This window comes from Euprymna scolopes, chromosome 28 (genome assembly GCF_053919585.1).
Source record: "Euprymna scolopes isolate OS-2025 chromosome 28, ASM5391958v1, whole genome shotgun sequence".
In the NCBI taxonomy this organism is placed as follows: domain Eukaryota; kingdom Metazoa; phylum Mollusca; class Cephalopoda; order Sepiida; family Sepiolidae; genus Euprymna; species Euprymna scolopes.
The window spans coordinates 53,639,607-53,666,808 of record NC_136509.1 but is presented as its reverse complement, the minus strand read 5'-3'; the positions used below and the strand labels follow the sequence as shown (position 1 = coordinate 53,666,808).

Genomic DNA, 27,202 nt, shown 5'->3' with positions numbered 1-27,202 from the left:
AATCTGAACTGAACTAAACCAACTTTACCGAACTAAATCTTGAGTTATGATTAATTAAGGGTGTTATTATGATTAAAATAAAAAAAATTTAAAAAACAACTCGGTTCTGTAAAAGTGCCGAAAATATTACTTAACCAAAATAAACCTTATTATAAAAACCAGTTTACCGAAAGCCATCATCAAATAGCCTCTGCGTATGTTACTACAAAAAACAACATTAAAACTGATAAATCATAACAAATTTCAGTGTGATTGAATCGCATAAATGTAAACTATAACTAAAAAGTATAGTCGCTTTCTTTATAAACAAATCGTGAAAGAGGATCATTACAGAAAATGAGAACGTATTCATAATGAAAAGAAAGTTGGACACTATTTTTATTTTTGGTTTTTAGTTGGGAGATGGGGAGAGTGCATAACAGGGGCAGATAAATGCAATCGAAAATAAATGCGTGTATTTTTTTAATGTGGGTGTGTTTTTCGTTGTTGTTGAGAAAGTTTGTTTTTAATTTAATAAATATAAGAAACTTAGTTTAAAACAAAATAGACATTATTTCATTTTTAATAAACATGCATATAAAGTCTTTGTAACACGTTTCTGGGAGTAAAATAAATATAAGAAATGTGTTCTAACACAAAATAGAGTTTTCTTTAACAAAATAGACATTTTTAAACAAAATAGACATTTTTCTAAAAATAAAATAGACATTATTTTTAAAACAAAATAGACGTTTTTTTTTTTTTGAAAAACAAAATAATAGACATTTTTAAAAACAAAACATAAACATGCATTATTGAAATGCATGGGTATTTTGAGAAAACTATCTTTTTTTTTGCCAAAATTTTAAATTTTAGTAATAAATTCAAAACTTGTTTGGAATGAATACATGAATGAAAATTGTCTGTTTTGTTTTTATACTTTTTTTTTGCCTGTTTATATTTTTTTAATTTTTATTTTTATTCGCAGATGCCTACGTCAAGCCAGGCCTTAATTTTGCTGAATTCCGAGCTGGATACTTCCCTCGGGTTATGCTCGACTAGGGTTCGTAAAGCAGTGACATCGACGTCTGGGCTTATGTTCTCCAGCTTGGCAATCGGCGTGTCCCAGGAGCAGATCACTAAAACCACCACGACTACCAGTACCCATGGTTGCAATACGATCACCCAAAGTTTCGGAAACAAGGGCATAATGACAATTTCTGCCCCAACATCTGTCAACGCAAATTCTAAACAGAAAGAGAGTCAGCAAAGAGACTGCTTACAAAGTTCGTATATGTTAACAAATATTTTCTTGTGTATGCTTTTATATACAGTGTGTTTAGGAAATCGGTAAGCATACATTCAGGATTATGTTCCATATGTGTAGATAAGCCTTGATTCTTAAGTTATGGGATATTGAAAAATGCATTGTATTTTATTATAAACATCTAATGCATACAATCTGCACTGTTATTTCTACATATAGATAGATAAACACTATCCCTGTAGAATGATCAAGGGTAACATTTACATGTACCTTGTGTTACTGCGCATGCTAATAAATGCATGAAACTATTACATCAAAAAAATATAAAAGCCGAAAAGCCGAAGGGTTCGGGAAAAAGATTTGAGCGTCATTATAGCCAATATGAGCGGCCGGGTCAGCGCTCTGTAAATGTTGGTCCTTCTTATTTTAAAAAACGACATACAATGGACCATATACAGGTAAATATATATAGCGATATAATAAACCAAAGACTGCACAGAGGATGAAATGAGCAGCAAAGGAAATTGGACTAGTAATAAAGAACTATTAAAATAGCAATGAAGTTCTTTTATAAATATAGGACATAATCTCGAAGTTAAGCCATTGATTTTCTCAAAATACCCTTTTATTTTATTTATATATATATATATATATATATATATATATATATATATATATATATATATATATATATATAGTACGTTATAAAATATATATTGCAATTAAGCAATACAGAATTTCATCGACGCTAGGATTCATCAGGCCTATGCGATGATTTTGTGGTTGTCTCGCGCTTTTATATGTGCACCTTCTATTGAGTTTTTACTTAGCCAATCAGCTTTCTAGTTTCCATCGCACCCCCTCTAATCAGCCAATGAGCAGGTACTTACAGGATAAAGGCCCAGTTGACCTCCAGTTCACCCGTTCCTTTGTGTGTGCTATTTTAGCGGGGAGCGTAGATATGTAGTGTCCTGACTGATAGTAAATCTAGGTTAAATGAGTTTTTTCTGTTAGTTTATATATATATATATATATATATATATATATATATATATATATATATGATAATTTATGTATATGTATGTTTATTTTATTTGTTTATTTTCTATCGTTATTGTTAGTTTTAAACTTATTTTGTATCACTATCCTAGAATAAAGTTTATCCTGTGAACACAGTTGTTCGCTATTTCTCTCCTACAGTTTAATAGATGTTGGGGTTCTTTAAAGTATAGGATAGCAAATTTTTCATGAAGGCATAATCTACATGGGTCGTCCAGGTCTCTACATGCTTGTCTTACTATTTTCCATTCGACTACCGGCGAACGTCCGCTTTCTTTGAATTTCTAGTATTTGTTTGTTATAGTTGTTTTCGTTCGGTGTTTTTTATTTTTGAATGTACTTTTGTGGTCATAATATCGGGTTTTCAAATCTAATGAAGGTATACCTACGTAATATTTCTTGTTATTCGGGTTTTCTTTCGCAAATATTGTGGTCTGGTAAACTATGCTTTTTGTTAGACATTTATTTTGAAGTGGGCAAAGTGTGCTGTATCTGCAGTTGCATTTATCTTGTTCGTTATTAGTATTTTTATTTTTATTTCTACTATGGTTGTCGTTGTCCGGAGTTGGTTTATTATTATTATTATTATTATTATTATTATTATTATTATTATTATTATTTCTACTGTGTGTATTACTACTATGTGTCCTTTGTGTTAGTTTTATTGTTGTCATTGTGTCCACTTTTTTATTGTTTATTTTGTTGTTGGTTTCATTGTTTTATATAATATTTTGTTATTATGTATTATGTATTATTATCATCTCTAAATTTTTGCAGCAGCTGTAGGATAACTTTAGGTTATTTTTATTGAAAATTTTGTGTTAGGGGTTGGTTGCGGGGAAGTGTTTTTCGATAAGATCTAGATATTTCTTGCCAAGTTTTGTTTTTAACATTTGATTGTATGGCGCCGTATACCAGATTATATTTCTTTTTCTTCTATTTTTAATTTTATTATAGTTATTGGTGTTTCGTTGCTTATATTTGATATCAATATTTTTGTAACCACTATTTTTAGGACTGTTTCATAGATATTGGTTAACCTGTTGAATATATTTTCATCGCTTGAGTTATTGCTGAGTTTACTTACGATCGAGTTAGGAATCTGTTTTATAATTGACGGTGGGTGATTGGGCTTAGGGTTTACGTATATTAGATTAGCGTTATCTTTTAAGTAGGGTTCATATGTGTTTTTATCTAAATCTAACGTGACGTCGAAGAAGTTTGTTATTTTTATGTTAGCCAGTACGTCTACTTTTATGCCTAATTTTTTTCATTAGGCGGTGCGTATAAAAATGCGAGACAACCGCAAAATCCTCGCATAAGCCTGATGAATCCTAACGCGGATGAAACGTGGAATATTCTGTGTAGCTTAATTGCCATACATATTTTATAACTTACTACCTAGCTCTACCTACGTATTGAGCACTGTTGAAGTAAATACTTAAAGTCTACGCATAAATTTATACTTTCGTATATTAATTTATGTGATTAAATGAAGTAGTCATATATATATATGTGCGTGTGTGTGTATGTGTGGTGTGTGTGTGGTGTGTGTGTGTGTGTGTGTGCGTGTGTTATTAAACAATAAAAAAATGCGAGCCTGAAAAGTAATATGGTTAAGCTTAAACATAGAAAAGTAAAGGACTAGTTGTTAAAACTGGAAAAGAAAAGGACAAGATATTCTAGGAAAAATGTAATAAATTTATAACTTTAAATATTGCAGCATTAAGAATTTATTATATAATACTATAAATTGAATATTTAAAAAAATCTTAATGCTGCAATATTTTAAGTTATAAGTTTACTATATTTTTTTCTAGAATATCTTGCCCTTTTCTTTTCCAGTTTTAACAACTTGTCCTTTACTTTTCCATGTTTCAGTTTAACCATATTACTTTTCATGCTAGCATTTTTCTATTGTAATCCATGAATTTTGCAGGCTTCCAATAAATTAATTTGTTCTTTGTTTAATTTCAGTCTTATTTTATTGTCCTCCATAAACACATATGTAATATCAATGTACGGCACTCGTCTGCTTTCAATAACATCCCACAATTATCTCCCTTTCGTGCTTTCATTCTCTCTGTTTCACTTGTTACTTCTTTTTTCGAGACAGCAGTGAATTAGTAGCAACAGTAGTCGCTGAAGCGACGTAGTTGCTATGGAAACCAGTCATAAAAAGTGTCGCTCACCGCCTTACACATTTTTACGATTTTGGACACCAGGAAATTCATTATAACTTTTGTTTTACTGAACGAAAATTAATTGAAAAAATTTCACAATATAGCTGAGAATATATAAACTGTAATAATTGTTTGAAATTTGGTCGAAAAATGAGTGAGTGGTGAAGTTTTAAAGCAATTCTAAGTGACTAAAACTGCCACTTAACCATATATTCAAACACGGTAGTGTTTGAATGATATTATATATATATATATATATATATATATATATATATATATTGCTTTAAAACTTCATATATTCTTATATATATATTGCTTTAAAACTTCATATATTCTCATATATATATTGCTTTAAAACTTCATATATTCATATTTATATATATATATAACTTCATATTTATATATATAAAACTTCATATATTCATATTTATATATATATATTAAATAACACAGACAACTCCTGTCTATATGTTTTAATTTAGATCCTTTCCTATCTCATTAATTTTCTTGCTTCAGGCAAGAATTGCTTGATTTAGTTGCCATAATGTCACTGCTGACTCGAGTACTTTCGGATCCGTCTGGATCCATCGTCAGGGAAAATTAATACCGAATTGATTATGTGATATTTATAGAAGTGTTTTTCCTCTTCACTAAATTATTTGTTATTAAATACGTTAATTATTTATATCATTTCAAAGGCATTTTAAAGGCATATGTTGTTAAAATTATTCTATTTTTAGTTTTAAGAAATGATGTTTATAGTATATGAAGCGTATGTTTCTTGGTAGTATATACGAGAGACGTTGCGAGTCTATCTTTGTTTTATCGTTATTTCCATGGCAGGTGCTCGTCTGAGCTCCAATCTCTGGTCCCTCCAAGCCAATTTTTTACGAAAAACACCCGTCTAGCTGAAACCACTGTCAAAAATTTTTCCCACTCTTTATCTGTGCCTAAATCAAAACGTAGATTCCATGAACAAAGCTTCTTTCTTAGAACCGCACGCCTGTGGAACTCTGTTCCGTCTGACTGCTTCCCACCTGACTACAACCTGGATGTCTTCAAGTCCAACGTAAACAAATTCCTGATGAACCGCCTCCTTAAGTAGACACTTTATTAAATCTCCACACTAACGTACTGTACATGCAATAACCCTTATCCCTGAGTGGCTTCTGGGCCTTGATAAGTGGTGACCCACCTTGTAAAAAAAATATTTTCTACTAAAAGTTTTTTTAATTGAAGGTAGAGACAAGATAGTTGGCCAGTAAAGTGTTTGGCAATGGTGCTGTTTTCAGAAAGATACATAATTAACCTTCTTGTGAAGGTCGTTGTAGTCAAGCTTATGTATATGTTTTTTTTTCCTTCACTGTCAGAGGCACAGTCTCCCAATGGGCATTTAAACTCATATACAAAGTTTGTCTTATCCAAAACTGTAGTCGAAGGGGAAAAGTTATTAGTAATAATAAGGTCCGACGTTCTAAATTTATTGTAGAAAATAATTAGTTTTATTTTTATATTGTAGTTTATAGGATATATATTTTTTATTAATTATATTTTAATATCTTTTCATGTATTCTATAGTTATTGTGTATTTGGTTTCTATAAAATAGTTTTATGTATGTACTTGGTGAATGGTTGAATTATGTACTCTTTCGATGGATATTATTCTAAAATTGACTATCTTTTTGTGAGTAATGTAGTTAGGGAAGCCATTATGTATGTTTGCTATTGATAAGTTCACGTTGTAAAATAGTTGGGGAGGAGGAAATTAATTTATCTTGAGTTAGTAGGGCTATTTTGTATCCGAAGGAACATCCACTTAGATAATTAATAGTACAAGAATTATAGTTTTTTTGTTGTTTTTTTAATATAAGCTGATGTAGAGAATCCATTATTGTTAATATAAATTCAAGGGTTTGTATTGTTTATGTTTAAATGATGGGTCAATTTAAGTAATGAGTTATTCTGCAATTAGGATGTTGTCAACATAAGGTAAGCAGATTGGTGGGGATTTATTATATTTTATTTTCTCTAAGCTATATACATGTATATATATATATATATATAATTACTGAATATATATATATATATATATATATATATATATATATACATAATTACTGAATGTGAGACCTAGCACAGAACTCAGCGTTACTCTATCTTTTTTGTGTCTCCATCATAATCGTAAAAAGGGACTTTTGTAGTCAAAGCCAATAATATTTATGAAGAGCATTGGGGTTGGTTGCTATTCAGGTTATTGCAAATAATTTTTTATAATAATGTCTATGGTTTCCTTAATTAATGAAGAGATTTTCAAAATCAGTTCATGGCGGCTGTAATTGTCAAATTAAAAACAAAACACCAACAATTATTTTACTCTTGGTGTCCATATAATTCTCTTGTTGAGTTTTTTTTTTCTTTTACAAATACCTTATTTGTTTTTATAACAATACAATTGATTCGTTAGTCTTCCTCGTTCTTTGAGGTGCAAAAGAAGAGCGTTGAAAAAGACGTATGAATATGTTCACATCGTCAGCCAAAGAGACAAATTTGATCATTTTATTCTCTTCGTTCTCATTGGATTTCCTATCTGTAGTACAACTTCTCGAACATGTCAGCTTGAATTCCTTATGTATTTCTAGAATTTTTCGCCTTCCTATTTTTACTTGGAAAAATTATTTCCTACGTTATTATAACACATCCACAGCCAAATAGTTGTACACCTGTGCCTTCCTGATGAATAAAATATGTCACATAAATTCTAAGATGACTAATATCCTTTTAGAACATTTTAATAACTAGGTATATTTATTTTTTTTTAAAGTCTGCACATTTTTGATCTTCCAACTGTTGAATTTTGAATTCCAATATCAACAGTTTTTAATAAAACAGTGGATTTTTTAATTATTTTGACTGTCATTTCAATTTTTTGCTTACATCCCTTGCATAAAAAAGTATAAACTTTTATTAACTTCATGACACAAGTAGTTTTCTGATTTGACACATTTTATTGGGTCGAATATCAAACTTTTTGAAGAAAATCAAAAATATATCCTGCTAAGACGAAAACTACAAAAATATAGTTCCTATTTACAATGCCTCCCCACGGGACAGAGTTAGACACCAGGGTCGTTTTTTAACGTGGAGAAAAGGAACAAAAATTAAAATTTGTCTCAGTCGTGAATGACTTCTCCACTGACAGAGAACAAGAAATTGAAGTGCAGCATCTGAAGAACAAATACTACACTGTGATCTCGGCCCAAAGGCCAGGTAAACTTAGAAATTGTTCAGTTTGTCGAATATTAATTAAAAATAATTGAAATATGCTAAGAATGTTATTAATTTCATTAAAACATTTTTACGGGGAAATTCTCTTGCAATCCACTTATAAGAAAATTATATGTGTGTGTGTGTGTGTGTGTGTGTGTGTGTGTGTGTGTGTGTGTGTGTGTGTGTGTGTGTGTGTGCGCTCGCGCTCGCGTGTGATCTATATAATAAAGCAAGACTCTTCGAAAAACAAATAGAGCCTTCTTGGTAGCTGATATTATTTATATATAATTTCTTTTTAACCGTATAGATTGATCAGTTTCCTCTGCGGCATGAGTAAATTGCGTCTGCAAACTTTTTAGCTATAGAATATCCAGAAATGTCCTCTCAAACATCAAATCCTTTCTCATATAGGTCTATAAAAGTTGTCAGCCTCAATCTCGCCGTTCTCTAAAAATGAGTTTTGGGCCCAACCTTCTTATGATCTTCATAAATGATCCTCCAACTCATATTCTGAGATCATTTGTTGCATATGCAGATGACACATCTATCCATTGAAGCATTTTAAAGAATATTGATGACCAAGATTTTTTTTACTCTTTCCTCCGACTTGGAGTATGTAGTGCCATTAAGGAAGAACTTGCTTGTTACTTTGTATACTTCTAAAAAAAAAAGCTTCCACCTTTTCGCCACAAACTTTCGAGTCCTCACTCATCCCCACTCGAAATAAATAGTTCTATCCTATGAGAAGTCACCTCCTCTGTTAATTTTGAGGACTGAAATTTACCGCAAATGTCAAATCTGTTGCTAAGGTTGTTGGGAAAATTGTTGAATCATTCTACCACTATAGAAAACACCTAACTCCCGAGTAATCCTCTACTTTTATAAGAACCAGTTTTGTCCTAAGACTGCTGTCATATACGTGTACTATTTTTTGTCTCGAAAGTGTACAGTATCTGTTTCTCTATGTCCTGAGGGATGATCTCTTCTCTATCACGCAGAAAAAAATGTTACTAGTCTTTTTACGTTATTCTTATATTCATAGTAGGTGCTCGATTGAGCTCCAATTTCTGCCTCTACATGGAAACACTTATGGTAAAAAAGTCGTTTGGCCAAAAGCACATCAAAGAACTTTCCTTTTTCTCCCATCTCTCTCTCTCTCTCTCGCTCTCTCTCTCTCTCTCGCTCTCTCTCTCTCGCTGTCTCCCTGTGGCAAAACTCAAATGGGCTTTCCATCGACTATGTTCATTCCACCCTCTATTTCTAATCTTCTCGTGACAGCAGTCTTTATCCTTGAATGGTACCAGACCTTGATAAGCGGTGATCCATTAACAAAGTCAATCAAATATTTTATTTAAAAAATATTTTTAAACTCTACTTTTGTATCCGTTTTCTGTATCGGGGTTTGATCGGTTTGTACATGTCTCTTCTGGGTAAGGAACCATCGAATCTTTAGCATCGTTCATTAGCCGGGTACCTCGAGTTTAAGGAGTTTTATCTTTTTTCTATTTATTTGATTTAAATTTTATTTTTATGGGCGAATTTTTTACTGTATTTTTTAGGTGTGTTTGTTCAAAGGTATTTGATCACTAACAATTTCCGAAAATCCGAGTTCGTAAAGAGCTGTCTGGCCGTTTTTATTAGTTTTTATTTTTGTTTTATGTGCGTTTTTTTTATATGCATTGTATCTCTTGTTAACATGATTTACGAAATTTGTGGACTAGTTCAGGTGTATAATGAAAGCAGAACCTTTCTAAAATATCTGCTCACCTCTTGGGAAATAGATCAAACCGCGATACTGATAATGTTTATGGCTAATTTGAAAATTATAAACCTATAAACATAAAACAAGGGAAAGATATAATAATAATTCTGATTTCGTTTACCAACGTCTCCCTGAAAAAAGATGGGATTCATTGTCAGAGGATTTTCCCTCAATCCTGTTTCCAAACCAAGTGTTTCAAAGATGGAGGGTTTTCCTAAGGATATTGGTGGTACCTATAATAGTAAATGTCTGAAGGCCGCCCAAAGCATCGGGGATTCGTGTTTTTTTAAATGTCTTTCTAGACAACTTGATATTGCATCTATCGTACCAACTACGACCGGAATTATTTGTATTTAACTCCGTGTATACGAATTATCTCCAATGCCAATCGAGCATAATTGCTCCACTTCTCGTTCTCCTCTCTCACATTCCTGTCCCAAGGTACTAAAAAGTATACAATTTGCCACTTTTTTGAGACATTGTCAATGACGACCAAATCCGGACGATTATGTTCCAATTGCTTGGTCATCGTGACACTTTTGTCCCACCATATTCTACGTTGCCATCCAAGTTCCAAATGTTATCGAAATATGTTTAGATTACTGGAAATCTGGGGAGACTTGTTACTCAGACTGCAGGGAACACCGCAGGTTGTTCTCAAACACAAATCCTTAATGTTGACCTTACTGTCGTTGGCTGTTCTCAATCATATTTTGCTTTTTTGTACTCATTTCATGGAGTAATAATCTTTGGTAAATCTTGAATATGGCTATACAAGCGAAACCTTTTGTTGCTGCTGTTGTTATGTTGTTGCCTTTTTGAAAATATCGATGTTTATGAGTTGTCAACCGGCGGTCCGCAAAGATAAGAATTCAATAACGAAATGAACAAAATCAAAACAAACTTTTTTTTAAACTTCTGTCGCTGTTGTTGTTGTTGTTGTTGTTGTTGTTGTTGTTGTTGTATTTTTCTAAAATATAACAACAAAAATAACAACAACAACAAAAAAAAAGAAGTTTTTTAAAAAAAGTTTTTTTTTGATTTTGTTCATTTCGTTATTGAATTCTTATCTTTGCGGACCGCCGGTTGACAAATCGCAAACATCGATATTTTCAAAAATATTTTTTAAATAAATAAATAAATACTACTACTACTACTACTAATAATAATAATAATAATAATAATAATAATAATAATAATAATAATAATAACAATAATAATAATAATGGCTGATTCAAGGTTTTTGTTGCGATTATGAGATTGTTTATTTTCGAGTGGTGACGTATGGTGATGTGAAAAATAGGGATTGTGATGGTCTTTTATTCTTCCATAATATATCAAATTTGAATGTATAATTTGGGGTTATACTGGCGTAGCTGATTAGAGATGGGTTCTACGTATACTTGGAAGATTGTCTTTGTTTTTATATAAGATTTTCATATTTTAATTTGTGCAATATTATTTATTTTGTTTATTTCTTATTTATTATATCTTTTTATATGTATATTATTCAAATTTAATATTTTATTTGTTTTTATAGTTAATATATTTTGCATACATATATATATATATATATATATATATATATATATATATATATAGAGAGAGAGAGAGAGAGAGAGAGACAGACAGACAGACAGACAGACAGAGAGTGTATGGTGTGGGTGTATGATGGGTGTTTAGAATTGGCATGTGGAGCTAATGACGACATTTTGATTGTATATGTAATAATGGATTTGGGGGGAAAGTTATGTGGAAAGAGTATTACAGTTATTTAAATTATTTAAATGGTGATGTTTTCACCTATAGACTCCTCTCAGTTCACCAACCCACCTATAAATCTGGTTCATTTCACAGTAGCCTTTAACGCTTCGGTGGTAATATGCTTTGTTTGGGGACGAAAAAAAGTAAAAATAATACATATACATATGGTATATATATATATATATATATATATATATATATATATATATATATATATATATATATATATATATATATTCTTTGTACTAAATGTATTCGTCGTATTTACGTCTATTTTGATTTTCCCTCGTCACACGAAAAAGAAAGATAAGGCAGAGAAAATGTAGATAACTACTTTATTAATTACAAAAAACGAGATGTATTTATATTTATATTATATTAGAAAATTTATATCTATAAATATATAGGTGTTAGCTACACGTTTATGTTAATGGAGTGCGCAGACTCTCGCGTGCTCTGCGCACCTTCTTTTATGTCACCGGGTGAACGGAAGTCAAATGTTACGAGCCACGTTACAACACTTGGTAATTATTAGCTTTTTTAAATACAAGTTACATAATTAAATGTTTTGTCAGTGATATAAAGCAAATATATCTCCTTGTTTTGTTTTGTTTTAATAAAAACATTTAGCCTCGATCGATTTGAATAGTTTAATATTTAATTAACATATATTTTATATTTGATTAGGCAGAAATAAAGAAATTGGGGAGCTTTTACACTCACGCTCAAAAGTTCTTCAGTTGTCATCAATAGCACCGTGAACATATTTAATAGCAAACAATTTTTCCATATTCACCGAAAGTAAATCATGTGTTAAATGTTTTCATTTGTTAATTTAAATAGACTCCTTCACAAAACGTTTCTAATAATTACTTATTTTAGCTATTTACATTATATCATCTTCTCTTCTCTCTCTTCTTCTTCTCTATCTTCTATCTATCTTCTTCTATTCTATCTATCTTCTTCTATCTATTCTATCTTCTTCTATCTATTCTATCTATTCTATTCTATATAAATAAAATGAACTCATTTTTTCCCGTCTGATTTTGACATTAATAGGATTAAAAATCAAGATATTTCATGCAAATATAATATGCACAAACGGCAGAACAATATCTGAGGTGTGTTATAAGCTTATTATTTCTCAAATTCCTCGATAATCTTAGATTTCTATACTTTTTCTGTTGAGAAGTCACGGCCAAAATCGGTTAAGATCAATGGAAGTGGTAAAATATTTTCTCTCTAATAAATTCCTCCTCCCCCTGTCACCACTTAACACCGTTTGGGGATCGTTCACAAGGAACAGTTGAGAAGAGAACACCGGTTTGGCTTCGTAGTTCTTTCATGTGAAGTTATTTAAAATCACTAAACTAAGCTGCAGTGCTCTGTGGCGTAGTGGTTAGCGTGCTGGACAATTCACATTATATTTTCACGTTCGCGCCGACCTACCGTAGTCGTTTTTTGTTTTTTTTTGTTTTTTTCCTAAACAACTGGAATGGACTTTTCTTGGTGGCCGAACTGTTAACGTTGCAGATGTGTTTTTTTTTTTTTTTCACACTTTATTTTCCTACTTTTACTCATGACTCCGGGTTTGATCCTTCCTACTTACCTACCATAACATTTTTTAAAACTCCCCCCCCCGTCCCGGAAACAAACACTCGGGCAACGCCGGGTACCCCCGCTAGTAACTGATAATCTTTCTATATCTATCTTCTTCTATATAAATAAAATGAACTCATTTTTTCCCGTCTGATTTTGACATTAATAGGATTAAAAATCAAGATATTTCATGCAAATATAATATGCACAAACGGCAGAACAATATCTGAGGTGTGTTATAAGCTTATTATTTCTCAAATTCCTCGATAATCTTAGATTTCTATACTTTTTCTGTTGAGAAGTCACGGCCAAAATCGGTTAAGATCAATGGAAGTGGTAAAATATTTTCTCTCTAATAAATTCCTCCTCCCCCTGTCACCACTTAACACCGTTTGGGGATCGTTCACAAGGAACAGTTGAGAAGAGAACACCGGTTTGGCTTCGTAGTTCTTTCATGTGAAGTTATTTAAAATCACTAAACTAAGCTGCAGTGCTCTGTGGCGTAGTGGTTAGCGTGCTGGACAATTCACATTATATTTTCACGTTCGCGCCGACCTACCGTAGTCGTTTTTTGTTTTTTTTGTTTTTTTCCTAAACAACTGGAATGGACTTTTCTTGGTGGCCGAACTGTTAACGTTGCAGATGTGTTTTTTTTTTTTTTTCACACTTTATTTTCCTACTTTTACTCATGACTCCGGGTTTGATCCTTCCTACTTACCTACCATAACATTTTTTAAAACTCCCCCCCCGTCCCGGAAACAAACACTCGGGCAACGCCGGGTACCCCCGCTAGTAACTGATAATCTTTCTATATCTATCTTCTTCTATATAAATAAAATGAACTCATTTTTTCCCGTCTGATTTTGACATTAATAGGATTAAAAATCAAGATATTTCATGCAAATATAATATGCACAAACGGCAGAACAATATCTGAGGTGTGTTATAAGCTTATTATTTCTCAAATTCCTCGATAATCTTAGATTTCTATACTTTTTCTGTTGAGAAGTCACGGCCAAAATCGGTTAAGATCAATGGAAGTGGTAAAATATTTTCTCTCTAATAAATTCCTCCTCCCCCTGTCACCACTTAACACCGTTTGGGGATCGTTCACAAGGAACAGTTGAGAAGAGAACACCGGTTTGGCTTCGTAGTTCTTTCATGTGAAGTTATTTAAAATCACTAAACTAAGCTGCAGTGCTCTGTGGCGTAGTGGTTAGCGTGCTGGACAATTCACATTATATTTTCACGTTCGCGCCGACCTACCGTAGTCGTTTTTTGTTTTTTTTGTTTTTTTCCTAAACAACTGGAATGGACTTTTCTTGGTGGCCGAACTGTTAACGTTGCAGATGTGTTTTTTTTTTTTTTTTTTCACACTTTATTTTCCTACTTTTACTCATGACTCCGGGTTTGATCCTTCCTACTTACCTACCATAACATTTTTTAAAACTCCCCCCCCCGTCCCGGAAACAAACACTCGGGCAACGCCGGGTACCCCCGCTAGTAACTGATAAAGTATTTAAGCTATAGGTAAAAAGTGTATGATTGCAATAATCATAATCGAAAACAATATGTATATAGATTAATTTCGGAAAAAAAAAGAAAACTAATCTGAATCTGAAATTGGTCTGCCATACTTGGTCAGTGTCACATGCAGTTAATATCCGTTCTGGTTTATGTAGTTAAATAGTGTCACCATTTTCTCATGTGACCCAATCAGTTAGGTTGCCGTATTTGCAGACATAGTTTTGAGTTCGAACCCTGGCCGAGGCATAGGTAGTTTTACTCTTCTTGTAAGTCCCAACTGAACTTAATCAGTTTAAATTACAATAATAGGCAGATTGGTGCCACATCTGGACTGTTGCATCTTCCACTAGTCTCTCACTCTTAGACACGGTTCAAAAAAGAGTCTACAATCTAATAGGTCCTGCAGTATCAACCAAACTCCAACCTCCGACCCATTATCGTCATTTTGCATCCATATGTCTATTTTACAAGTACTTTAATGGAATGTGCTTTGATGAACTCTTTGCACTTATATCCAATCGACGAACATACACCTGATAAGCACGTCTTGCAGTAAAATTCCACCCCTTCACTTTACGGTTCCCTAGATGCTGGAAAGCTTTCTACTCTAATAGCTTCTTCCTTCAGACTGCTGTATCATTTGGAATGCTTTCCCTGTTTCCTGCTTCCATGATTGTACTAATATGCAGAAGTTTAAATGTAATGTGAACAGATATCTCGCTCATATTCTCACATAGTCCCCAGTAGATATGATTTCAAATTATAGCACCTTACATCCAAGTTTGTTTGGTATGAAAAAAAAAAGATATTGTTTTACTTTTATTTTTTTCTGTAATTTACATAATGTACTGAAATTAATACACCCGGGCAACGCCGAGTAGCCCTACTCGATACATATGATAATCAAAATCATACAGCTCCTACAGCATTTTTTCGCATATCAGATTATACTTCTTTGGGGTTTGGCCATGGTTCGGATGTCAGTGTATAATTTCCATACGTGTCACGGTGGTCCAGTATTACGTCACTTTCTCACCAATCATTGCTGATGTTTTTACTGTACAAATATCAAATGATAAATTGCCACTGAAACAGATTACGTCCGATTTTAGAGCAGATTGTGTTCATTTTAATGAGTTATGTTGCAGTGAAATTGGCGACAAAACATTAACAAAATTTTAGCTGTTTTGACGCCGAATTCTTTTACTGCTTTATTGCGCCGAATGTCATAGATGAAATCTGCCTGTTTGTTTATCTTCTTCGTACAAAATGAACTGCAATTAAATAATGTGACACACAAATTAACCTCTTACGTCAACTTCTTAACTTGTGCAAACATTGGTGTCGAAACGGTTAACCTTGCACAATAGATATATAAACTTGCACTTAAGCTTCCATACCCATTTAAAAATTGAAATCGTCCGATCACAAAAAAAAAAAAAAAAAAAGTTTCTAGTGTCACTGTCTAACATAAAATTAGATTGTACCAGTTTTAAAATCGATTTATTCCCAAATCGAAGTACATTAGAATCCCGGGATACGGTGGCCTTAGGATACGTTTTTTTTTTTAGGTTACGATGTGGAATACGATGTTTTCCCGGCTCCTGGTTACGGAAATTTCCCCGCCTTGCGGTGTTATTTATAATGTTATATGATTATATACATGTGTAATATATACTGTACTGTATTTTGTTACTAATTTTTAATGTCGTATCCCGGGGTTCTACTGTAAACATTATAAATAGAATTCTGTATTCGTCGTCGACTTAAGAGACATTCATATTCTATATACAGTGTATCACAAAAGTGAGTACACCCCTCACATTTCACGGGACAAAACTGAAAAGATGATTTTTTGACACAATAAAAAAGTAGTCTGTCTGCAGCATATATAACAGAGTTAATTTATTTCCCCCTCAAAATAACTCAAAATATAGCCATTAAAACCTAAATCCCTGGCAGCAAAAGTGAGCACACCCCTAAGAAACTACACCCCTAAAAAGTGAATACAATCCTATAAAACTACACCCCTAAATGTCTAAATTGAGTACTGATTTTTTTTCACCTCCAAAATGTCATGTGACTCATTAGTGTAACTATGCCATGTGTTCATAGGAAGCAGGTGTATTCAAATTTGTAGTGCAGTTTTCACACTCTCTCTTACCAGTCACTGAAAGTTCCAACATTGCATAACATGGCAAAGAACTCTCTGAGGATTTTAAAAAACGTATTGTTGCACTAGATAAAGATGGCCAAGGCTACAAGAAATTGCTAACGCCTTGAAACTGAGCTGCGGCACAGTGGCTAAGATCATTCAGCATTTTAAAAAAGCAAGGTCCACTCAGAACAAGCCTCAACTAGGTCGCTCAAAGAAGCTGAGCGCACATGCTTTTTTTTTTTTTTTTTTTTTTTTGAAAAAATCGGCTGTTAGCTTTGCTGCCGAGATTAAAAAAGTTGAGGCTCAGCCTGTTAGTGTTCAGACTAAATGCCACACACGACATCAAATTGGTGTGCATGGCTGTCACCCCAGGAGAAAGCCTCTTCTGAAGGCAATACACAAGAAAGCCAGCAGTTTGCTGAAGACATATCAACAAAGCGCATAGATTACTGGAACCATGTTCGATGGTCTGATGAGATTTGATTTAATTTAATTTGTTTGGTTCTGATGGCCTTAAGCATGTGTGGCGGCAACCAGGCGAGAAGTACAAAAATAAGTGTGTCATACCTACAGTCAAGCAATGTGGTGGGAATGTTATGATCTGGGGCTGCATGAGTGCTGCAGGTATTGGAGAGTTACATTTCATTGAAGGAAACATGAACTCTAACATGTACTATCAAATACTGCAGCAGAGCATGATCCCCTCCCTCTAGAAACGGGGTTGCAGAGCAGTGTTCCAGTATAACAATGATCTAAAATGCACATCCAAGGCAACCACTGTTTTACTGAAGAGGCTGAGGGTAAAGGTGATGGACTGGCCAAGCAGAAGGTGGAGGTGTGCAAAAGTCTCAAATATACGCCAGCTCCACGAGTGGAAGAGCATTCCAGTGGCTACATGTGGATCTCTGGTAAACTTCATGCCAAGGAGGGTAAAGACAGTTTTGGATAATGATGATAGCCACACAAAATATTGAGAGTTAACATTTTGTATGTTAATATTGACAACTTTTCGTACTCACTTTTGAGATTTAGCTTATATGGCTATATTGAGTTATTTTTTTTGGGGGGGGGAATTATATGCTGCAGACAGACTACTTTTCATAGTGTCAAAAAATCATTTTTTCAGTGTTGTCCCATGAAGAGATATGCTTAAATATTTGAAGAAATGTGAGGGGTGTACTAACTTTTGTGATACACACACACACACACACACACACACACACACACACACACACACACACATATATATATATATATATATATATATTGTACAAAATTTAAATATTGCAATTATGAAGGGAAAACTTTTATAATCCATGATTAAAAGTAAATTACGTAAAACACGTTTTAAAAAAAGTGTGGGGAAAGAATAGGAAAGAAAAATAAAGAAGGGAGTCAGCTGGCCGGTTTCGCCCTCGCATTTCCAAGCAATACCGAGGAATTTAAAAATGAAAAATAAAAATATGTACATTATTAAAATAATATTAAAATTGTAATATATATATATATATATATATATATATATATATATATATATATATATATATATATATATATATATATATATACGGACAGATACACTCTCAAAACATGACTTTATATATCTATATATCTATAAAAGTGAACGTGTCTGCGTGTGTACATTTCCCTACGCAATAACTATGTCAATTTTTAGTCTAAAGACTCGAAATTTGATATACAGGGTACTGAGATTTGAGAAAATCTTTGTGGTCCTTTTTCGGCCGGAAATTTGGCTGTTAAAGGGTCAAAGTTCAACGATTTGACCTTTGAGAACTCTACCAAACTCCTCCGACAATTTTGAGTCTAAACACTAGAAATTTTAGATATAGGTTCCTTGGACATGGATCGAAAATTTAATAAATTAATTTTAGCCCAAAACAATAAATGTTAAGGGGTCATAATAGGGGTCAAAGTTAAAAAAATTGACCGCTTTTTTTTTTGTTGTTGTTTGCTCAACAAACACCTCCAAACACCCGGGCAACGCCGGGCTGAAATGCTAGTCTATTATATATATAAAAGTGAACGTGTCTGTGTCTCTGTGTGTGTCTGTATATATTTTCCTACGCAATAACTCTGTCAATTTTAAGTCCACAGACTCGAGATTTGATATACAGGGTACTGAGATTTGGGAAAATCTTTGCAATCGGTTTTCGGGCAGAAATTTGGCTGTTAAGGGGTTAAAGTTCAACGATTTGACCTTTGAAAATTCTACCAAACTCCTCCGCCAATTTTGAGTCTAAACACTAGAAATTTTAGATGTAGGTTATTTGGACAACTTTTTAATTTGATTTGAGCCCAGAACAATAGACGTTAAGAGGTCAAATTTAAAAAAAAATTACCTCTGAGGTCCCTAACAAATTATTCAGCCAATTCTTGGTTTAAACATTTGAAATTTTACATAAAGTGTGTGCAGACATAAGCCAAGCTTTTTAAACGGTTTTTGGCCGAAAATTTGGCTGCTAAGAGGTCAAAGCTCAAAAGATTTGTCATTTATAGACTCTAGCAAACTATTCGGCCAATTTTGGGTCTAAACATTTGAAATTTTACATAAAGGATATTCAAATATACAGCAAGCTTTTTATCTGTTTTGGGGCGAAAATTTGGCTGGCAAGAGGTCAAAGTCGAAAGAGTTGACCCTTGCAGACTCTACCAAACTCCTCCGCCAATTTTGGGTCACTTGAAATTTAGATGTAGGTTACCTGGACATGAGTCAAATTGTTTTGATATATATATATATATATATATATATATATATATATATATGCACATAAAGATATGAACAGTACATAGGGCCCAAGCAAAGCCGGGCTGAACTGCTAGTATATATATAAAGTCATGATGTTTTGAGAGTGTGTCTGTACGCAAATATAAATATCTGATTGCTTGATAAAAAGGAATAGGTATGATCTCAATGCGTGAGTTCGAATTTCACGAAAATCTAAAAGATTATTAACTAGATGCGTGTTTTATAAACTGAAATAAATATAACATAACAAATATTACATAAATACTTTAACTAAGTAGCCTCTTTTGATAATCCGCAAAAAAAAAATGATAATGCACATTCGTAAGGCACAGTTGATCGCATAGATTTATAAGCCCACTAGAGAAAACTTGAATGCCTACTAGACACTATTCTCGGGTGTCTAAGGTCTCTCAATGCAAGGGGTTTTAAGGGCATTAGGATATTTTCACATACAAGTAAATCCTGACTAAATATTCAAAATGGCATAGTATTAGCGACCCAAATAAGATCTCTTTAATATAGCTAACTCACACTGACTTTTTCAAGAAATATTGCACCTCCCCCAAGTGATGTTACCTCAAATAATAGCAAGAAGCGGGATATTTCACCAGACTAGATGAATTCTTGTCCTGGAATCTGGTAAAACCAACAGACCACAAAAAGATATACTATAACATATAATGAATGGTCGATCAAGAGGGAGAAATTATGTTCTCAACTGTTTTACTAACTCAGTGTTTGAGATGTAAATGAGAAATTTAATGGAATACTCGAATATCTATGGATCTAATCATATAGAGATCAAATATTAACTCCAAGAAGAGGGTCCTCTGATTTCTGAAAACTTCGATGAAGTAAAATGAAACAACAAAATTGTTAGACACATTTGTAACGCACAATTGTAACGCACATTTGTAACGCGCGTTTCATTACACATATTCTTAAGGTATATTTAATCAAATACATTTGTAAAGTACATTTGATATGCTTGTTGGAGAGATTTGAATGCCCATTAAACGCTGTCTTGAGTGCCGAAGGTTTCTCTGTTGTTAGGACAATCTTACACGATGATACTTCCACCTACAAGTAAACCCTAAATATTTAAAATAAGGTACAAATAAGATTCCATACTGGATTATACGTACGAAGAATTTGTCTCTTCTCGAAGACCAAGACCCCACAAGAAAGATATATTATAGCATAGTTAACTGTTCAATTGGCGAGAGAAACTTTAATGTTCTTTTCAACGTGTAAAACGTAAAGGAGAACTGCAGTGGATCATTCGAATATCTATGTATCGCATATAGATATAAAGTTTGAGACACAGGAAACGGCCTCTTGAATTATGGGAATTTCTATTGAAGTAAAATGAAAAGGAAAAGAAGGCACATTTACTCACACATCAGTAGATTATAGTCGGCCATTAATTGGTAGCTCCCTCATTCTTTTTTTAATCAGTGTTTTTGTACTTCTATACTGCATGAGTGCTACTTATCTGTCCAGGAATGCAATCGAAAACAAAACTTTATACTAAGATCAAACAAATTTTATCGAGCAAAATTTTACGAGGGATTAAATGGTTACTTTTATTTGTAATTGATGTTTTTTGTGTTAATATTGTGTGACATTCATAAACAATGGGTTAATATTGCGGGCATTCATAAATAGCAAAAACGACATTTTATTTTATTTATAGCATTAAAACTGAAAATGGTTGAAGTTAAAAAATAAGAATCGAATTAATGTTAATGTTATGACGTACAGGACAGGGATGAACAGGGATTATCAGTGATTTCAGAGAAACTACAGAGGTGTTTGCTAACCTCTCTATATATGACTCAATGACTATGTGTATGTGTGTGTACTCCCTAGAAAAAATGGTAGAAAACGTACATAAAATGTAAAAATATATTCTTATGTAAAATTAAACGAGGAAGATAAAGTATTTCCGAATCCATAAGTGCATCTTTAAGGGAAGTGTAGAACATATTTCTTTTGGGGTGGGTCGAGTTTTTCAGTTATAATTTAGAAAGAAAACACGATATTTACAATTTATCCTTTCCTCTCTGCATTTTCTTTGAATCTTTCACTTCCATACATAAAATACAAATAAAAACATTGATTTACCAATGGTTACCAAACGTTACCAAAATATCAGTCTAATTCAAAACCAATTTAATGTTGGAATGCCGAGGTCAAAGATCAAGGTCAAAATCATGCTCAGAAGGTGAAAATCACACTTTTGGCAATAACTTTGTTTCTATTCATCGCAGACTTGTTATCAATGTTTCTATTGTATAAGTTCGAGAATACGCCATACAATATAGAAAGATGAAGCTCAGATAAAAATTCTGGTCCATCCTTACTTTATCAGACAAAGGTGTGTAGTCTCACGAATGACTTATGTTCTTGTTAGTGTATGAGACTTGTGAGAATTCAAAACCCCACTTTGTAGAAAAAGACAATTTAAGAATCATTCTCCTATTCTTTGCTAATTTACTGCAGGCAGTGGGTAGTCTTAGGTGAGATGTCCGCTTATTATTTGCTTTCTCGTCGTTCCTCTTCACCACTTGAAAATAGATTCGCCCGACGGCTTCAGAACATTTTACCATCTTGATTACAATTTTGCTTTTTAGTTTTTAGTTTTTTTTTTTCTTCGGTTGTTGTTCACTTGGTTCAAGTAAAGTGTTTTTGTTTTTACTTTAACTTTTGGTGAACTTGTCAATTGAAAAGACGACCTTCTTGTATAAATTCCTCGCGTTGAGTTACACACAAGGACTGCGACAATCTTCTTATTTATTCTTCCAAAATACCTTACCCAGCACGAGATTAAGTAGAGACATGCAAAGTTCATTAAATTTGCAACCACTGGCCAAAATTATCGAAAGCCAGACAGCTATATACTCTAAGCTCTAACGCCCACCAACCGACCCTTTTCACCTACTTGCGTCGAGGAGAAACTGCAACAGTTTTTTTTTTGTTTGTTTGTTTTTTTTGACACCTGGTTTCTTTAGGAGTCTAAACGTAAATAAAGATTTATCTCAGAAATATTAATGTCAACAAAATGCTACGTGATAATACTATATATTGCTAATTAATTTTAAGGAAGGTGTAATTTAAATAAAAACTAACAGAGCTAACATATAAAGAAAGATGCGTATGCAAACGAAGCACAAGCCAGAAAAGCTCATAGAAAGAGGGAGAAAAGTGCCTGCTCCACCTCTCCCTCTCTCTCTCTCTCTCTCTCTCTCTCTCTCTCTCCCTCTCTCTCTCTCTCTCCCTCTCTCTCTCTCTCTCTCTCTCTCTCTCTCTGAATGTCATTAGCGACGCCAAATTTCTCTTTTTTATTTTTTATTGTTTTTAAATCAATGATTGTTTTTATCTCCTAGACAAATGTTTCGTATTTGTGTTTAGACGTTCGGTTCTGGCCCTTTTTCAAAAAAGATTGACTTGATTTCCAAAACGTTTCCATTTATTTATCAATTATAAATTTATATATAAATTTTATAAAGGGGGCTTTACACACATGTATCGTCGCTCAGACGAATTGGTTTCTTCTCCCTTTTTTATTTCTTTTCTCGGAATACATTATAATTCACACTGCCTGGATTTAGTCCTTTCACGCCAATGACAGTGACATTGTTTTTAACTAGCCGGCGGTCAGTTACTTTTTTTTTTTTTAGTGCGTCTTTTCTTTCTTTCTTTCTTCTTCTTCTTCTTTCTTATTCTATTTTATTCTTCTTCTTCTTCTTCTTGGTACAACTTCCTAAACAATTCCATACATGATCTTTCAAAGACACGATATAGATTGAATAAAGAGTTTCTTAGAGGTATAACTTTCTATTATACACTTTAGATACTTCGCAATTCATTTCAACATTTCATGAAAACATCAGAACATAAAACATGGTCACACAGATTGTGCAAAGAGATTTCCGTAAGTATCAGCTACATAGGCCAGGTTTTCAGATTACTTAAGGATGGCAATAGCTTGGGCAGCTTTTCATTATCAAGTGAAAAGAGTGTTGTCGGCAATCGTTTTCAAACAGAGAAAAACAAAAATTGACACAAGACTTTGTTTTGGCTTTTAGGTTCGATATTCAAAATAATGGAAACACAATACAAGAGTCTCTGCTCGTCGAAACTATTAACGAAAGAAAAAGAAAAAATAACAAGAGGAAAAAAGATAATGCAACAGGTGAAAAAAAATAAAATCAACGAATTATGTCGCGGTTGTTCTCTTTTGTAAACATAACCACGCGGGGTACTGTAGTATTTGTTCTTCTATAAGAAGGGAGATGGAGTATTCAATGTTTGCTCGTATTAACTTTGGGTCGGCTTTATTTTAACTAGTTTGTTCTTTTTTTTTTCTGTATTTCTGTGACCGCGTCGAATGAAACAAGTTTTTCTGATTTATTTGGTAATATCGATTCGGATTGTGAGTTTTCGAGAAGAGGCTCTCCTTTCTTCTCGGCTTGGGAATCTGAGTAGCTAATTTCTAGGATGCTTCTCAAATCTACAAAAGTCTTAAGGATTTTTTCGACGAACCATCCCTGCTATATCTCTGCTACATCTCTGTCAGTCAGCAAATCCAAACTGACTTTAAAAACTCTCTCCTCTAAACTAAAACTTCGCTTCCAAACTGAAAAAACTTGTGGCTTTCACCGTTTCAGTTAAGTAGACAGTTGATCTGGACATTCCAATATTAAATTAGTTCTAAAATAGACCATGACCGATATTTTAATCAAGTTTGGTGAGGGTTGGTTAAGAGATGTAGACACTAAGCTATACGCAACCTTACTGAGAAATGAATTCGACAAAAGCATAATCTCTGCCTTAGCGGGCTTATAAATTTACATCGTAATTAAATGTTATTATAATCTATAGATCCTATTTTTATTGATAGCTTAAAATCATTAAATATTTATTGTTTCTTCATTTATATCGATAACAAAAATTAAGTTTTAAACACACACAAAAAATTAAAAGAATCATTTTAGGAATCGAAAATTAGGCTACAATTTTTTTCCATGCCCCCAAAAGTTTCGATATTTTCGATTATCGATTAATCGTTCTATCGTTCAAATATATGATTTTCCAGAATAGGTAACGAAGCTAAACAGGGTGTAAATGCACAACAAATAAATGTTACCAAAGGCAAGTTAAGTTTATACCGGAATAATTTCTTGTGCTTTAACTTATTTTAAAGTGTGGTTTAGTTTAAAATGAGGATAGTTGTCGAGTTAGAATTTTAAAAAATGGTAGTCTCATTCGAGTTGTAGTCGAGCTTCGATAATTGTTCAAAAATCGAAAATTAAACAAAATACTGGTAAAATATTACATTTTCCTACGATTGGTGACAATTATTAGATGTGTTTATATCAGTATTATGTTTAATTTTCGATTTTGGGGCCATTATCGAGGCTCGAATGAAACCGCCATTTTGCTTTTCGTTCTAACTATACAAAAAAAACTTTTCCGTGTGAGTAGAAGAGTAACTTGCCTGCCTTTGGTAACATTTAATTGTTGTATATTTATTTTTACTCTCCTTATTTTTAGCTATTCTGGAAACTTACACAACCATTTTTCTCTTGTCTACTTTATTTCCACCAGCAACCAAACGAGGTTATTATGATTGAAGATTGCGTTGTTCAATTACAAGCTGGTGTGTTGTTGTCAGCAGTTTATGACAGAGTAACATGTGAAATATATTCGTCAATTTTGAAAGGATAAAAAATATTATTTTTTAATTCTGACGAGAATTAGATATTCAGTTAATTTTTATAAAATTTGCAATACTTGTGTAAAAAACAAAATATTTTTCCGAATTTTTTTATAAATAAAATTTTAATGAAAAAATTTTAATGAAAAAATTTTAATGAAAAAATTTTAATGAAATTTTAATGAAAATATTTTAATATGGTTTATTCCTTTCGTTTTACAAATTGATTTTGTTTTTTTAGATCTCAAATATCTGAGATTTTTATATTACAAAGAAAACTACATAATCGGTTAAATATTAAAATATTAGTTCGGCCGCATATGTTTTATTATACCTAATAATTAAAAACTGAAATAAACTTAAAATATCGTCTCGCTCTAAGATGAGAGAATTAAAAAGGATGAATAGAATGAGAACTCCTATGAGGATTGTTAATAAGAAGAACTTGTCAACATTCTATTTGAAGACGGTCTGCGGGGAAGCAGTCCGTGGTAATGTGTTTCGCCGGTGGAAAGTTCAGGGAAAGAAGTTCCGTTTGCGGAAATAAGTTCTGTTTATGGAAATTCCGTTTGATGTTATACGCACGTGGAAGAAAAGAGCGCTATTTGCAATCGTGGTAAAAAAATGAGTTTTTGCTGTGAGTCCTGTAATTCAATTCAATTTTCAAAAAATAAAACAAATATACCTTGTAGGTAAAGAGTGGAAGAAAATTTACACAGAGCAGAAAATGTCCAACTTCATTTTAAATCTCTGCGATATTCGCACATTAATTATCCCTGTAAAGGATCCTGATCGAGAAAGCGGATTTTATCGGTCCAATGGAAATCGACAGGATTGACTGTTTATTCTGTGAGAGGAAAGCTGTGAGAGGAAGGTGGTAAAAAACAGAAGATAAGAGTGTTCTGCATAGTCCCATTTTAGGTGTGGTAGCAGTACTCCATTTTAGGGCGTATCTTACTCTTATAAAGTGGAGAAAATGGAGTACCCCGAAAGGATTAAACACTAGTGTCTGTGGCCATTTAATAATTATTATAGTAAATAATATATATATATATATATATATATATAACTCTGTCAATTTTCGGTCTACAGACTCAAAATTTGACATATGGAGTATTGAAGTTTGGGAAAATCTTTTTATCGGGTTTCGACCATAAATTTAGCTGTTAAAGGGTCAAAGTTAAACAATTTGACCTTTGAGAACTCTACCAAACTTCTCCGCCAATTTTGGGTAAAAACTTGAAATTTTAAACATAGGTTATTTGGACATGGATATAACTTTATAATTTGATGTGAGCCCAAAACAGTAAATATTAAGGGGTATACTGGGGTAAGAGTTAAAAATTTTTTATCTCTGCGGTCTCTAACAAATTACTCAGACAATTTCTGGTCTAAACATTTGAAATTTTACATAAAGTGCATTCAGACATAGGACAAGCTTTTTAATCGTTTTTTTTTTTTTATTGAAAATTTGACTTCCAAGGGGTCAAAGTTCAAAAGATTTGGCATTGCGGTTTCTAGCAAACTATTAAGCCAATTTTGGGTCTAAACATTTGAAATTTTACATAAAGGATATTCAGACTTTCAGCAAGCTTTTTAATCTGTTTTTGGGTGAAAATTTTGCTGCCAAGAGATCAAAGTTGAAAGAGTTGACCTTTGCAGATTCTACCAAATTCCTCAGGCAGTTTTAGGTCTAAACACTTGGAATTTTAGATGTAGGTTACTTTGATATCGGTCAGATATTTTAATTTTATTTGAGCTCAAAACATTTAAATGTTGCAGGGTCAAAATTAGGATCAAAGTAAAAAAAAATGCCCTTTGCTGTCTCTAGCAACCATGTCTGGATGGAGAGGGGGGATGAAGTAAAAATAATAAACAGAGAGACCCACTGGAAAGTGAGAAAACTTTAAAAAAAACAGCTCACATGCTCGGACATAACAACCTACTGAGCAAACCAAGCATAGAGCTGAATGCAATTTGGACACCTCTGATAGAGAGAGAAAACCTTGAATAACAACATAAGTTTAACATTAACAAAAACCAACTAAGAATTGTCCCAGTGACATATGGCCGAGTGGTCCTAGACGTTGTATCAAAGTTTACAGTTACCCAAAGGTGCTGAATTCAATCCTGAACGAAGGCAGTGAA

At 32.9% G+C, this 27,202-nt stretch overlaps 1 protein-coding gene across 3 annotated transcripts in view; it reads left to right on the top strand.

Annotated features, from left to right (window-relative positions):
• The window catches only part of LOC145249629 (uncharacterized), a 245,894-nt gene that overhangs the window by 195,232 nt on the left and 23,460 nt on the right, over positions 1-27,202 (top strand). For all 3 annotated transcript variants that reach the window (XM_080111376.1, XM_080111375.1, XM_080111377.1), the window contains exon 2: positions 968-1,265. In XM_080111376.1, the coding sequence (XP_079967502.1) occupies positions 968-1,265 (298 nt within the window). The remainder of the gene's footprint in view (positions 1-967; positions 1,266-27,202) is intronic.